The sequence below is a fragment of the Pteropus medius genome, unplaced genomic scaffold (assembly GCF_902729225.1).
Source record: "Pteropus medius unplaced genomic scaffold, Ma_sr-lr_union100, whole genome shotgun sequence".
Taxonomy (NCBI): Eukaryota; Metazoa; Chordata; class Mammalia; order Chiroptera; family Pteropodidae; genus Pteropus; species Pteropus medius.
This window is the reverse complement of record NW_024354911.1, coordinates 10,917,163-10,933,534: the sequence shown is the minus strand read 5'-3', so window position 1 is coordinate 10,933,534 and position 16,372 is coordinate 10,917,163. Positions and strand designations below refer to the sequence as shown.

The following is a 16,372-nucleotide window of genomic DNA, read 5'->3' as shown; positions in this document are numbered from 1 at the left end:
AGAGGGCTGGCATAGCGGTGATAGAAATAAATAGCATGAGAAAAAGAAGAGGCAAGTGAACCTCTGAAGAAAACTGCTGTGGTCATCCGTTCAGACATTTCTTTATACCTGGACACTTGCTTTCAGAAACTTTCATCTCAAACCTTCCAGAACTCATTATTTTGTGAATAATGTTATTCTTTTACATTCCTCTACCTACATTTCAAAATTAGTATTCCAGGTGCTAGAGTTGGGAAGCAATAATATCCTGTGGTATAAATTTTCCCCAAAAGGATACAACAATAGATTGTTTCCCTATTAATGTCAAATATTAACAAATATTAAAACACACTGAGCATAATTATCTTGCTCTAAGGTAAAGTAGGAAAAAGGGAGTTTGCGAAGAGGATGGAAGTAGACACAAATAGCTCTACACATTCAACATATGGGAATTTAGGACAGAAGGAAAGGACAGGAAGAGAGAAGATGGCAGGAAAGCTGACCTGTGCTTAGGTCAAGAGCAACCAGGTTAAGGCTTGGAGGAAATGGCTAGCTAAGGAAATCTTTACCTAAGCAAGCTAAGTTTGATGTGGGGGCTATAAGCCAGAACATTAATATCAAGACATACTTTCTCTGCAGCATTCACTTAATACAACCTACTATTTGCTTGTTGAATACACGTCTTGAAAAGAGAAAAGGTGCATCAATCAATGATGACTTTACAAAGGGAAGTACTATGGCCTGGTAAGCACCTGGGGCTTTGGGAGTACAGAGGGGCAGCTCAGCAGACAACTGCTGTGAGGTCTTTAAAACAGGCCTTTCACAGTTGCTGCCTAGCATTCCTGGAGGTTTGTGGAGGAAAGAACATCGGGCTTGTGATTCCAAGGGTAATTGTAAGATCCTATTGCCTCTACTTGTACCCACAAAGCCTAACCACCTTTAATTTCCATTAGAAAGCTAAAAATCCTAAAACTAAAGATAAAAAAAATTTTGAACATCGTCAAATTTAAAAATAAATTTATTGTAGCTAAAGTGATTCACAAAGATTAATAATCTCAAATGTTTTCTGTTTTTGTAAGAGGGAAGAGATCTGAGAGGAAACCGAGAGGGCTGTTAGGATGGGTGCTCTTTAAATATTTGGCGAATGAGTTATCAACCAGATTTGCTTTAGGTATAGTACTGTGGATTTCCAACTTTTGCAGTCTTCTACAATAACAGTAGGTGGCAGAAGTGCCCCAGTATGGAATGCAAAGGAACTGCAGAGAGAACTTTCTGGCCTTTAAAATATTAATATGCTTTATAATTTGGGTGGGGCAAGACCAATTTTCCTTCTGTTCTATGACACTATACGCATTCATAGATTGGATATAACATTCTGTGGTAACATCTTTGATGATGTTAGTTATGCTCTTTACCACCCCAGTTCAAATAATATTTATAAGTTGACTGGCGTTTCTTTACCTGCTTCCCCAACCCTCATGGTTTCTGGACTACTGTATGCTTTTTCTTTTGAAAAGGGTTATGAATTCCTGTCCCTAGAGAGCTTATGGAAATGCCAGAAGACCTGATTCAGGATTGACATTTTTGATTCTGGAAAAAATAAGAATTGCAGACATTTGAGGTGAATCGTGATATGTGATCACCACCACTGGATTATCTCTATTATCATCAGTCCTAGACTACTGAATTGTATGCTGTCAAGAAGAGACAAGAGTATGACAGTTACACATCTGGATTCTAAAGTCAGATTGCCTGAGTTCAAATCCAGACTGTCACTGATTGTGTGGCTTTGGCCCTATTACTTACCCTCTCTATTCCCCAGTTTCTAACTGTAAAGTGGATATAATAGAATATATCTCACAAGACTGTGGTTAGGATTAAATGAATTATTATGTATAGCACTTGGTGTGTGGCACACAGTAAGCACCATGAAAGTATTCATTACCATTTTTTTCAATATTTTATTAAGAAATGAAATTAATAGGCAAGTAGTGCTGCTGTAGAAAATGAACTAAATGCTGTGTGAATATTTCAAGTTTGTTGGCTGAAAATCATTGCTGGCATTTCTATGGCAATTAAGGTCATAGAACAAATTATGACATTAAAACAGTAAAAAAATGTTAAATTCATGAATTAGTTTGAAATGCAAAAACAACACGTTAAAATGTTGAAAAGTGAATAGCTTAAATTTCCCTAGATAGTAAATAATAATGAAATAACCCATTTTGTTCCTGCTCAAAATCAATTATCTACCAGATATTGTCCAAAATCATTTATTCGAAATCTTTTAAAATCTGGCTCTAATAAAACTTTTTGACATAGAAAGCCTTCTATTCCATGGCAACCACCTACTCTGATTCTAGTACCACTGTTACTTATTAACTCTCCTCAGGGCACACACAAGAATATCCTTTCTTAGACTTTCTTCCTGGTCATGATAAAAGTGACCGACTGGTCATCCTTATTTAGATCCTACCTTACTCAATAAATGATTTAAAGCAGCTTTTCGAGTACATTAAAAATTAGAAACTTTTCTTTATAATATCAGACATAATTTAACCCAAAACAAAACAAAACCAAACCTGAGGCCAAATGTTAATCTTTCATCAAGCCCCTCAGTAGGTAGACTAATAAAAACAGCCTACAAGGTATTCTTGCCTTGGTTGATGGAAACACCTTTTGGGAGAATTGGACAATGTTATTAGACTGAACGTGTCTCCTCAACATTCATATATTGAAACCCTACCCACTTCCTTGTGATGGTGTTAGGCGGAGCTTTTGGCCAAGAACCTAAGAGTTGAGCATAAAAAAGTTAGCTTGGGTCAGTTCAACAACTGACATAAAAAGTTGTTTTTCAAAATAATTTGTATCTTTATAAGAAACATAGGAGCTTTCCTCCCCTCTCTATTCTTTGCCACCTGAGGATACAATGAAAAAGCAGTCTATAACCCTGAGGAGGGTATCATCAGAACCTGACCATCTGGCCCTCTGGTCTTGGACTTCCAGCCTCCAGAACTTTGAGAAATAAATTTCTATTGTTTAGAAGCCATCCAGTCTGCGGTATTTTGTTACAGCAGCCTGAAATGACTAAAACGGGCAAGACCTAGCAAAATTATATATCACCTATCCCTTGACCCACCAATTCCAATTCTTAAAATCTATGCCACAAACCAAAATGAGAAATGCACAAGGCCCTTCTTTAGGAGGACTCCTGGTTACCTGATGCTGGCCTTAAAGGTAACCACCCTCTGGAATGCTGCCTTGTCTGTCTCAAGTAAATCTTTCTTATAAGGTTGGGTAGAGACTCTAAAAGGAAGAAAGCATTGAACTTACCTACTGAACTCTTCCATGCCCACTTTGCTAATGAATATTTCTTTAGTAAGTGAGCATGAGGCTATATACCACACCCACCTCACCTTTTGTGGCCACTACCAAGAACCTCAGAGCTGAGCATAATGAAGTCAGCTTGGGTCGGTTCACAACGACTGACACACAAAAAGTTATGTTTTTCAAATTTATTCTAAACATTTCACATTAAGTGAAATTTAACCATAGTCATTACAGAGCATTACCACAATAGTGCATACAAATAACTTTTAAAGACAAAAGAATACAACCTTCAACGAGTTAATAGCCATTTTACCATGTAAACAAAAATAAAATGAAATCCCGATACTAAAAAGATACATATTCAGAGGTAAAATGCATAAAAACAATTAAACATTAACATAACCCACAGCTAGATCACATTCTTTGCAAGAGAGTACATATATTAGTACTCAACATTTACAAAATTTCAGAATCCTGTTAAAATCAAAACCATCTCTGGTTTATGATACAGCACAATTCATAAGGCAAAAATATAGGCATTATCATCCAGTTCTTTAATTTCACTTGTATTTTAAGGCAAGCTTGGAACTTTTTGCTTGGTATTTTAAAATAAATGGGACTTATACATGATAACTTGACAAAATTAACAATAAATTGTCTGTAGTTAAATATGTGAAATATAAAAGACATATGGATAACAATTTTTCTCTCTGCAGAGATGTAAACTGGATTTTTATTTGACTCCATATCCACACCAGTAAGAAAACTTGTAAACCTATATTAAAAACCTATTGTACTCCTCAGTCTTCTCAAATATGTCTCAACAATGAATCAATATACTGTAAGCAAAATCCAATATATATCCAGCCACAGAATAACTGTATTTAATTAAATCATATCTAATTTAAAGTGCTGTTTACAAAGGACAAAAAGGTTAAAAGATAGAACTGGATGTTGACATGTGACAACTTAAAATTTCATAATTTTCAGACTACAGAGGTTATAGAGGTTATCACAAGTTTATTGAATTTAAGCAGTATCTATTATAGAATTTGATTTTCCTGAAAATGAGCACTTAGGTGACAATACCAGAAATCCAACACCAAAACTGAAAACACACCATTATATGTACATATATTTCCTTCAATGTCATCCAGAGCCTTGATAATATACTAGTTTAAGTTTCTATATCTTGTTTTTCTTCTAGAAAATATATTATCCAATTCCAAGAAATCTGGAATTCTATAAACTTTAGATTCTTTATAATTGTCATGTCAATAAAACACTGAACACTAAAGGACACAAAAGTTTATACATAAACTGGGTCTTTAATTACTTCTTATGATGTTGGAGATAAGGAATTAGATTCACACTCCACCATGACTTGGGTACAGGTCTCCCTCACTGTATTTTATTCTTTGATAAGATTGTATCTTATTTATAGCCACTATAGCATCTGGCACAGGATCTCGTACATATAGTAGACCTGCCATATTTGTCAAGTTATCAAAATAATTTTTCAAAACCTAATGAATATCACTTTCCTATCATTTGATACCATTTCCTATAATTTAATATTCATTTGTATCTAAAACAATATTAGTAATAACATATGGAACTACATAAATATCCTTTGGGCTACATTAAAAACCACTTAAGTTCTATTACTATATTCAACAACTATTAAATAGCCAAACATTTCTAGTAGATTAAGCCTTCATAAAATAATTATAGAAGGTAATTATATTCTAATTAGATAATTACTAGTTCTCACTGTAACTTTTTTCAAAAATATTTTTAGGCAATCTTAAATAGCTGTCTCCTCTTTGCCTGATTATATAAAATTATTTCTATTATTTTTAACCCTGGGAATTTATAATCAAATATCTTTATCCTTTTTAACATAAGAAATGTGTGGCTTTTGTCAGTAGAATATTCATGATGAAACTTCTCACAAATCTGTACAAGGCGGGTCTATTGTAAAGTTATCAGTTGTCAGGTTGCATTAATATCTCTTGCTGTTATGAACAGCAGAGTATGCTTAGCAAACCTGAAATAAAAATTTCTAAATTTTGTATTTTTCTTCTTTTCACAGGTTTTCATAAGTTGTTCTCTGGTATGGCTCCTACTATTGCCCAAAATATTTCACATTTAGTCTTCTTCAACGCAAAATTCAGATTTTCCCAAAACAATGACCAATATATCCCTTTGATCTAATTTACCTAATGATTATCTATTTTATACTAATTTGATAGTGAGGCTGATACACTGAGTAAAACATTGTTAAAATAAAATGTATAGTATAGATCTGTTTACGATTAAAATAGTTTTCTAATCTTTCAAATTCCTTTCTGGGGAGAAAGAATTAAAAAATAGCGTAATAGGATGTACTTAACAATTTCATTGCTATAAATAGAAAGAAAATCAAGTTGGGGATTTAAAATTAAGTATGTGATGAAATCTATTTTAAATTGCTTTTCTTTAAAGTCTAGACCAATCATAATAGTGCACCTTGTTTCTATTCAATAGATTTATTCAAATCAATTAAAAAGTTATTGCTATATATCATTGTTAAACAAGCAACATAGAAAATACTCAGCCTGTCAATTTTATTAGTAGCTCTTGCTGAGTTCTTAATTAGAAGAGACTAAAAATCACTTGCAAATTTTTATAATATGTGCAAATATTCATAAAGCATGATACTCCTTATGCTTAAGGAAGATTTTTACATAGTTTTGTAGTATACATTTAAATCTACAACTGGCAGTTTATGGAAGAACAAGGAAAACCGCAAATTGCCCAGCTATAGTTTAGTATAGAAGTAACATATATACTAACAAATGAACTTACACTTTATAATTACAAATGGCTTCTTAACAACAGTTTAGAACATTATGGCACTTAAGAATGCAGTATGAATTTTTCTTAGAAAACAAATATACATTAGTTTTGCAGAGACTATAAAGAGATGGTGGGCAGGTAAAAAAAGAAATCATGGAAAAGAAAAATGACTACAGTACCAAAAATAAAAGTACCGATATCATAATAAAATGCAAGGTAATATGTTCAAGACTAACAGACATTTACTAAAACATGCTAAAACAAAATGAGCCAATCACTTCTTTTAAATATGTCACTTGGCCATAGCAAACAATTTTGCTTTAAAAGATTATTTCTTTAATCAAAGTAGAACCAAATTTAGAAGTATTACTCAAGTAAATGAGCTCCAGTTTTCCTCAGTAACTTTAAAACATTCAGTTACCTAAGAAATGTACAAAGTAATGCATAACTGACTAGTGCTTTATATTTAATGAATATATTTTTGTTTTAAGGACATGTAATATCTAGCACAGGAAGATCAAAAATGTATCTTTCTTTAAATCACTATTCAGGAACCATGAAAAACATAACAGGCATTTAGATAATTTTTGGATGTTAACATTGGTATAATTACTAATATTTTTAATAAGCACAAATGAATCAAGCCAGTAAAAATGAAAAATACTATTAAAACACGTCATGCATATCTCATACTGAACATCCAAAAGAACATCATTATAGCCTTGTTATAGCTCCTACAGTTAGCACCATTTTTTATATCTGAACACTTTGAAAAAGCAAAGGTCTTAAAAAACTAAAATTATTATATGAAAAAAATCAATATGCACTAAAGGTGGTACTATACATTTGTCAAATATTTACATCAACATGGGAAAGCCTGCTATACTACTAAAATAATATTAAAGTGATATGCATTAATTCTTTGTATCCATGCTCAGCATAGCATAGATGGGAAAGTAAATCCATCCAGAATTAACCTGCCCATATAAAAAAGGAATAAACAGCAAATCTCTGACTTCTTTAATTAAGCCCTCAAATATCATGATAGTAAAAGTATTTGTCTTGCAAACGTATTACATCCCTAGCCCCAAAACCATTTAGCAGGAATAATATCCAGGTGACTCACTATGGCATATAATTTATACCCCTTTAAAAGTACCAAAAAAAAAAGCAGCCCTTTATTTAAAATGTGAAGCATATGAATTTACATCCAACAGACAATATCTGCACTCTGTCCAGTCATTCAATACACTCCAACATCTAAGCATCATTTACCCTAGTAAATCATGGTGCATACAGAGGAGGGAGCGAGCTAAAAGAGCAGCAAGGTTTTCTCCACATGTACATGTACGAACATAAAACTACTTTATTCCAGTATTGGGGGGAGAAGTACACGATTCAATTGGCAAGATCTCTTTTTTTTCTTTTTTTCTTTTTTTTTGATTATTGATTCACTGTGTAATCAAGAGCAACCAAAGCTACCTGTCAGTTCAAAGTACCCAACAAAACTTTGAGTCTTCATGCCACTTCAAGTTAAAAAGAAAGCAATGCAGCTTCTGGGTTTCAGATAATTGGGCATCCTTTCACGTGGCACAAGGTTCATCACCTCATTCTTTCCATGAGTCCACATTTGTCAAAGTGCAGTTAATCCAAAATTGCAGCGACAGTATATCATGCCAGCTGAATCTAGCCATGTATCTGAGATAGGGTCATATTTCTGCACAGTATTCAGATAGGAAGACCCTGAGTGACCACCAACTACATAAAGGTAGTTATCAATTACTGCAGCACCAACACCTAAGAAAGGTGGATAAAAATAGGGAAAAAACATGTTAACTATTTTGTAGACTTCTCACTAAAAATAAGTAAATTTGTACTTTAATGTTTTCTTAAAATACATTTCAACAATTTATTATTAATTAGATAAGCAATACAGCACTATGTGCTAACTGAAAAAATATCCCTGAATATAAAAGAATTGAAATCTTCCTTTACCTCTCCTCCCCAATTCTACTCTCTCTCATCTCCACCACAGGAAATACTATTAAGAATGCAGTATCTATCTTTCTATATGCTTTCTTCTTAATTTATATTTACACATATTCTTCAAAAAATCATTCATTTTTATCAGGTTTTGAAATACAAGTATCCCCAGCTTTTCGAAAGTTCATATTACACTACTTTGTTTTTGCGAAAGAGCTACATTGGTACAGTTGACAATTAAAAAATGCTGGAGTTGGGGGCACCAACATCCACACAATCATAAATCCGAGTAGGTCTAAAAAGAACAAGGTTACCCCAATTTTTCATTCTCATTATTTCACGGCTTTTTCTCTCAATGATACCACAAAAACAACTAAAATAGTTCATTACACTTTGTCCTTTGTTTCTTTTGCATCTTTAATGTTTCGGGAGTTTCTTTAATCACAAATGCAAGCAATATTCCTAAGGGATTCCATTAGTAATTTAAAACCTTCCCTTTAAAATAATGATTTGAGTTTGAGCTCAAAGATAACTTTTTCCCCTTGATGTACTTATTTCTCTCTAGGAACACTGTAATTTAACCTTTCCTTGATCAATTATATTCCTTGAGGAGAGAACATTTGAAAGTGAACATATACAGGCAGCTGATGTGCAATAAAAAACAAAACAGAACATCCAAGGATTCTGTGTGTGTGTGTAATGTATAAAAAGATGGCATCGGTAAGATACATTTCATTACCAGCATTTCTCAAATGTGTTCTCCAAATTTAAGAAATGATAATATGTATTGTCATATTAAAACCACAGTAAAGAAGTCGATATAGTTTTGTCTAATCTAATTGTCTCCCAAGTTTACCACAAAAAGTTTTTTTCTGGACAAGTAATAACTCTTATATTCCAAGGAACTACTGTTCTAAGATCACCACTACACAAAATATTCTCCTATATGTTAGAAATTAGTAAGTTATTATTACCTGTTCTGGGTTCTTTCATTGGTCTACACACAGTCCACTGATTTTGATGAGGGTCATATCTTTCAATGCTTGACAAATGTGAGACACCATTATGTCCACCCACCACAAAAATAAAGCCTAACATGACACCCACACCAAAGTGAATCCTTTTATCTGCCATAGATGCAACCATCTCCCAGGAGTCCTTACTTGGATCATAACGCTCCACACTGCAAACATTCACAAAAGAAAAAATTAATTCACATCCTTTGTCTCACTCCTCCTAGTAAAGCAGAACTAAACCCCATCATCTGAACTTTTAAAAGTTCAAGCAAATAGATATAAAATCAGAGTAGTTTGTCCCAAATATTTAGATTTTGCTGAAAAGACTGCAGGGATAAAAACTTATTTGTGCACTGGGTGCAATAATAGCCATATGCTATTCCATTATATTGTATAAGCAGCAAGGCATATTAAAGTTATAGAACTTTTGAAGTCAGAAAACCTGGGTTCAAGTACTAATGCAGCATAACTAAAGTGAATAAATCCTAGCCTAACACATTAGATTTGTGTAATCCTGAACAACTTCAGAGGATTCATGAAAGAATAAAGTCAAATGAGAATGTATGTGACAGGTCTTTGAAAGTCACAAACTGAATACAGATGTGAATAAGGATAACAAGAGTCTTCTACACAGCTAAGGAAAAGAAAAGAAAGAAAAATTTCTTTTCTTACAGGAGAATTCGTGGTGGTTTACTGCAAAGCAAACACTGCAGATTTCATAACACAAACTAGCTAATCATAATAATCTCTGAGTGGTTTAGGAGAATTCAGGGATTATGTCAAATTGCATTCCAAGGACCTCTTGACATTCCAAGCTGTATTATGGAAATCCAAATCAAATCAGAATTTCCAAAAAAGCTTCCCTATATTATCCTAGAAGGCCTTTAAGCCTAAGCCTTGCCCTGAAGGGGCACAAAGACATGCTTGTTGAGCTTGTTCTGGTCTTAACCTAACTTCTCAAAAACGCCTAAAGCATTTGAGAGTCAGTGACATAATTCTGGAGTTCAGAATAGAGACCAGACTGCAGAGTAGACTAGAATACAGACTAAACTATAACTGTTTCTGAAAGGACACCAAGATAAAAACCATTAGACAAAATCACTGGACAAGAAGAGTTGATAAACTGCAGGCAAAACTTAAACTTCAAGAGCATTATCTCAAAACTAAAATACTTAACCTTTCGTCTTATAAATTTCTGCCAGCAACTTTTCAAAAATAGAAATTTATGCCTGGGCCCCAAATACCATTCCTTTGACTAAGGGAACAATAAAAAGGGAGACTACTTTAGCTTACACAGAAATAAAAATTTATGGATGAAATGCTGTTGTACTATTACTTTCTCAATCAGTTAATAAACCACAATATATTCTTTCATTAAAATGCTCACAATTAATAAAACACATACCACTCTAATTACTATTAGATATAAAATCTTTGGAACATTAATTTTTAATAAAGGTTAGGAATTATGATTAATTTTCCATTTAAGCAGTCACTTTATGTTTTTTCTCTTATATATATTTCTCCTTAATTCAGAGACTACTACAAAATACAGAAACCTGAAATTCAGACTCTAACACAACTCAGATACTTAAATAATGTATATTGATTATAGAAAAAGACTCAAGAAAAAATACTTAAATAAGGCTTTAAGTTTATGATGCATTATAATATTGTCTATAGGAATTACATTTTTCACTTTTTTATTCTATTTTGCAATGCAGCAACAGGCATTACACACACACACACACACACACACACACACATTCAAAATCTAAAGTTGTCTAACTTTAAGTTTGTATTAAATCCCTGTAAAACAATTACAATTATACTCATGAAGATTAAATTTCCCAAATGTCAATCAATATTGCTTTAAAAATTAAAACGGGAAGTTCATTTATATACACAAATGGTTTAAAAATCAAAAATCATTGTTAATAACACTTTAAAAATCTACAAGCTTAAGTTAAATACCTGTTCATGTGGGCAGGCCCATATCCGCCAATGGCATATATCATTCCATCCAACACAGCTGCGGCAAAACAACTTCGTGTTGTAGTCATTGGTGCCACAGGTTCCCATTTTCTTATTTTGGGAATATACTTCTCTACAGATTGTAAATAAGACTGTCCATCATAACCACCTAAAGCATAAAGTTCTCCTGCAAGTACTACTACTCCAAGAGTACTTCGTTGTTCATTCATTCTCTCAAGAGAAGTCCAGGTATTTGTATCAGGATTCCAGCATTCTACTGAATTTTCATGTTTTCTGACAGTGAAATCAGGACGCACATCAGTTTCAATACCACCTATAACATACACTTTTTGGTCTAAAACGCATATTCCAAATTCATAGCGAGGAATGTTTAGGGGTGCCAAACCAATCCAAGAGTCATTCTGAGGAAAGTACATCTCCACACTAAAGAATAAGCAGAAAAAAATAAATTTTAAAAATCAAAATGGCCCATAAACAAAAAAAAAGTTTAATCTCCTTAGGACATGCAAATTAAAACCATAATAAACCATGACACTTTCCAGACTGGGAAAATTTAACGTCAGAAATAACAACTATTGACAAGAATGTGGAGCATATACACTGGTACAAAATACTCCGAAAACAACTTCACATTATCTGGTAAAATTTAAGATATACACATATTCTGACTCGGCAATTTCATTCCTGAGTATCTACTCTATCAAATGCCTATTACAGTCAGTGTTCCAACAGGACACATATACCCAAATGTTCATAGCAGTGTAACAATCACTTGTCAAAAGGAGAATGGATAAATAAGATTGGTATAACCATCTTATGACTGAGCAATTCCATTCCTAGAGATGTACCCAAGAGAAATGCACACATATGTATATGTACAAGGATATTCACAGAAGCATTTGTAATAGTTAAAAACTGGAAACAGTCCAAATGTTCGTGAACCATAAAATGGATAAATTGTGGCATTAGAATTCAAAACGGCAATGAAAATGAATAAATTATAGCTACATACAACAGAGATGAATCTTACACCTGTAATATTGAGGGAAAGAAGCCAACTTCAAAAGAGTACATTCTGTATAGTTTAATTTATATCAAATTCAAAATAATTTGTAATCTCTGGAATATAAATGAGGATAGTGGTTACCTTTGGGGAGGACAGGGAAGAAACTCAAGGGTGGTTTCTGGGTGCTGGTTATCTTTCCTATTTCTTGAACTGGTTTGTAATGTTCACTCTGTGATAATTCACTGAGCTGTACACTTGGAATTTGTGAACTTTTCAGTGTATAACATGTCGATTAATTTTTATAATTAACATGTTCATTGTAGAAAATATTGAATTATGTCCATATGCTATTCCTCACACCAATGAAACTAAATTAAGTATTTCCTTAGTCACACAGATGAATTTCATAAATTTACTATTCAGTGAGAAAACACATCTCTGAAGAATATATATAGTATTACTGCATTTGAATAAAAATGTGTAAAACCTAATGATATATTGGGGACACATACAAGAAGTGGCAAAATTACAACAAAAAGCAAAGAAAAATACACAGAAAATTCAGAATAGTGGTTTCTTTTGAGGGAGGGGAGTAGGCATCATGAAGAGACATAACTATTAAAGGTATTATTAATAGTCTATTTCTTAAGCTGGTTGATAGGTACTTGAGTATATATTCTTTTACCCAGCATGCATATTATACATGGTCTCTTGCATGTATAGATATTTCATTACAAAGAAAGATTGGGTATATACCCAATGTCCCCAAACTCAATAATGGATAGCATAAAAATATATATTCTCTATCCAGTATGATCAAAGTATACCCATTCAATAGCTACTGAATGGTTATGTAGTTTTGTTAAATTGAATGTTCTAAAAATGTGAATTTGTTCCAATGTGAACGATACAAGGAGAGCAGTTTCAGTGAGGTGGTGGGGACAAATTTTGACTGGAGTGGTTCAAGAGAGAATGGGAAGTGAAAACAGCAGGTATAGACAATTTTCCCAAGGATTTTACTACAAAGAGTAAAAGAAATATGAGGAGGCAGCTATAAAGATGAGCAGAGAAAGACCACAGAGTCCAGGATAGATTAATTTAATCTGGGAGCTTAAACCAGAACATGTTTGCATGCTGACGGCTATGATGCAGTACAGTAGGAGAAGGTGGTAACATGAGAGAATGTCAGGATAACTGCAAGAGCAAACTCTCTATGTAGAGGAGAGGGAATGAAAACTGATGCATAAATGGAAAAGTATCTTAGAAATAACTTGGTAGATTTGGTGATGATGAGAAAGTTCCCTTCGGATTGCTTTTATCTTCTCAATATAGTAAGAGAAAAGCTCATCGGCTGAGAGTTGGAAGGTGAGGGTAAGGGGCTTTGGATGTTTTTATGGAGCAGAAGGTATGAAACAGTACTCCAAAGTGAAAGAGTAAATTAATGAGGGAAAAGTAAAGGGGTGGCTAGGAGCTGAGATCCCCAAGTGAGACCAGTTAAGATGGGTACATGTTTCTCTGCCACATTCTATTGCTCAGGTACAGCCATGGCTTAAGAGGAGAATCGGATTTAACTAGATGAGTATGATGGAAGGAAAGAAGGGCAAGGGAACCATGGGTGTATTCAAAGTAATGATAACACTGATGTTCCTGAATCTAAGTTCCTGGGTAAAGAGTGAAGGTGAGGACATGCGGTGGTTAGTGAACAATAAGTTTTCCTAACTATTAGAGAGCCAAAAAATTAAAAGTCTTGAAGAGAACAAAGAATGAGTGTAGTCGGGAAGCCTTGGGATGGGTCGGGGGACTCGTGAGAAGATTCCCACATGTCAAAAAAGAATGATTGTAGTGGGTGTACTGAAATAAATAAGCTGGCAAGAAAGGAGGTGGTGAACAGAGAGTGGAATTTCTGAAACTAAAATTTTCAGTGTTGAAGTCACTGGTAATGACAACGTTGAAGGTATGATCATGAGAACAGGTGCCTAAGACAGAAAAGATTGGTAAAAGTGAGATCAAGGAGAGAGGAAAAGGAGTTGGATAATTGTGAATTATACTATGTGGATGTTGAAATCAATAAGAGTAATTATTTATGTAAAACGATGACAAATACAGTAAGCCAGCTATAAAAATCTTTAATGAATGATGTTACTAAAGGAACAGCAAATGATAGCAACAGAAGGGATATCGAGTGATACAGCCTGATGGCCAATGCTTGAAATGAATTGAGGTTTTTGAGGAAGGGGAGATGAAAATATTTGGAAATGGCTATGAGGAACAAAGAAAACATTTATCCAATCTTTAGGACCTGCGATTAATGAAACATGAGGGGAAAAACAGTTTTGAAAGGGTTTTAACAAAAACAGTATCCTTAAGCATCAGCTTTATTTCATTAGATCATGAAGTTGAAAATAAAAGAGATTTTTCTTATGATAGAATGTGAGTTCTAGAGGACACAGGAAACAGATGTAAGTCAAAAATAAATAAATAAATAAACTGGGCAATTAGGTTAAATTAGGTACTACATAGGGCCACACAATAATACTTTAATAAAAAATATATTTGGTTGTCACTCCAGGTTCCTAGCACAGAGCTCCTAAATTCCTTGCAATTTCCTGAGTAATAGACATGTCATGGTTTTAATTTACCCCTCTAAATTATACTATATGCTAACTTCCAAAATTCCAAGAAACTCAAGGATCTCTTCCTAGAGTTTTGCAATCATATCCAGCTAACTGTAGGACACCCTTCACTTGGATATTCAATAGACATTTCAAACTCAGTATGTCTCAAACTAAACACATTATTTTCCCCCCTTAAAATGACTCCTCCTATATTCTCCCTCTCCCTCGGTATATAACCATTTATCCAATATCTAACCAAAAAAATCTCACTCATCTTTTCATCATCTTTTTCTATCCATTCAAACAAATCCTATCAATATGCTCTCTAAAAAAATTTCTAAATTAATGCCCCAGTCTCTATCTTTACTACTACTGCCCTAATTCAAGACCTCATAATCATTTGCCTATACTTTTACAATAACCTCTTTTCTAATCACTCTGATGCTAATCGTGGCCTCCTTGATCTTTCTCTATAATATAGTCGAGAATGATCTAATATACAAATTTGATCATTTCACTACCCTCCTTAAAATAGATTTTCAACATGCATAGTGAATACCCTCTCTTCATCACGGCACACAGTACCTTCTTGTCTTGGCCCTTATTGACCATGGCCTGCCATTTGCTGGTAAAAATTTTATACTTCGGAATACCGAACAGTATAGGGTATGTTTCCTGCAATTAAGATGTACACTGAGGTTTTTAAAAAAGATACGGAATATATCAGCTAACACTGATACAATATCAATAGTTTCCTACCATTGGAGGAGGGAAAGCAATCTGCCAAATTTTTGGAAATGGCCAGGAAGAAATCCATATCCTATGTGTCTCTGTACTTCGGTGACCTTCCCACCGTTTTTTGCTTGGCTCTTGCTTAGCCTTCAACACTCAGCTTGGACATTAACTTTTCCATATCTTCCCTAAATCCCCCAAATGGGATAAATGCCTCTCCTTTAATACTTCCATTGAATTATCTATATCACTGAATTATCTATAACACTATCTATTTAAATGTCTCTTTTACTAAATTATGAACTTATTAAAGAACAATTATCTAGCGTAGTGTGTCTGATGCACAGGTGCTTAATATTTTTTGTAGAATTAAACTAATTATTCAGGTTGATTAAATTTTTCCACAGTTGTAACTAATACTGCAATAAACAACTTTGTGCAAATGACATTTAAAATCTTTTTTCTAAGATGAAAAATTTCTGAGTCTAAAAATATGAAGTTCTTATGACTCTTCGATAATTTATGTTTGTTATTTTTAATATTTGAGAGATCAAGAGGCAACTGCTCAAGAATTTTTACAATGTAAATTCATATTTGGAATTTGTCATGACATTTTGACTAGTAAGATTTACTTCATGCCAATGCCATTAAAAATAAGAGTAAACAATTCACGTACTCACCATAACTAATGTTTTACCAGTAGCGCAATTTCAACCATACTAGCTTTAGACTATAATTAAGATGTACACTGAGGTTTGTAAAAAAGATAGGGAATATATCAGCTAACACTGATAAAATATCAATAGTTTCCCACCATTGGAGGAGGGAAAGCAATCTGCCGAAATTGGGGAAATGGCCAGGAAGAAATCCATAGC

General features: G+C 33.5%; 1 protein-coding gene across 4 annotated transcripts in view; it reads right to left on the bottom strand.

Annotated features, from left to right (window-relative positions):
• Positions 1-3,479: 3,479 nt before the first annotated feature.
• KLHL28 (kelch like family member 28) overlaps positions 3,480-16,372 on the bottom strand; it is a 30,715-nt gene continuing 17,822 nt past the window's right edge. For all 4 annotated transcript variants that reach the window (XM_039856551.1, XM_039856552.1, XM_039856553.1 and 1 more), the window contains 3 exons: positions 11,124-11,567; positions 9,108-9,316; positions 3,480-7,947 (listed from right to left, as the gene is read on the bottom strand). In XM_039856551.1, coding sequence (XP_039712485.1) covers positions 7,784-7,947; positions 9,108-9,316; positions 11,124-11,567 — 817 coding nt within the window. In that variant the 3' untranslated portion in view covers positions 3,480-7,783. The remainder of the gene's footprint in view (positions 7,948-9,107; positions 9,317-11,123; positions 11,568-16,372) is intronic.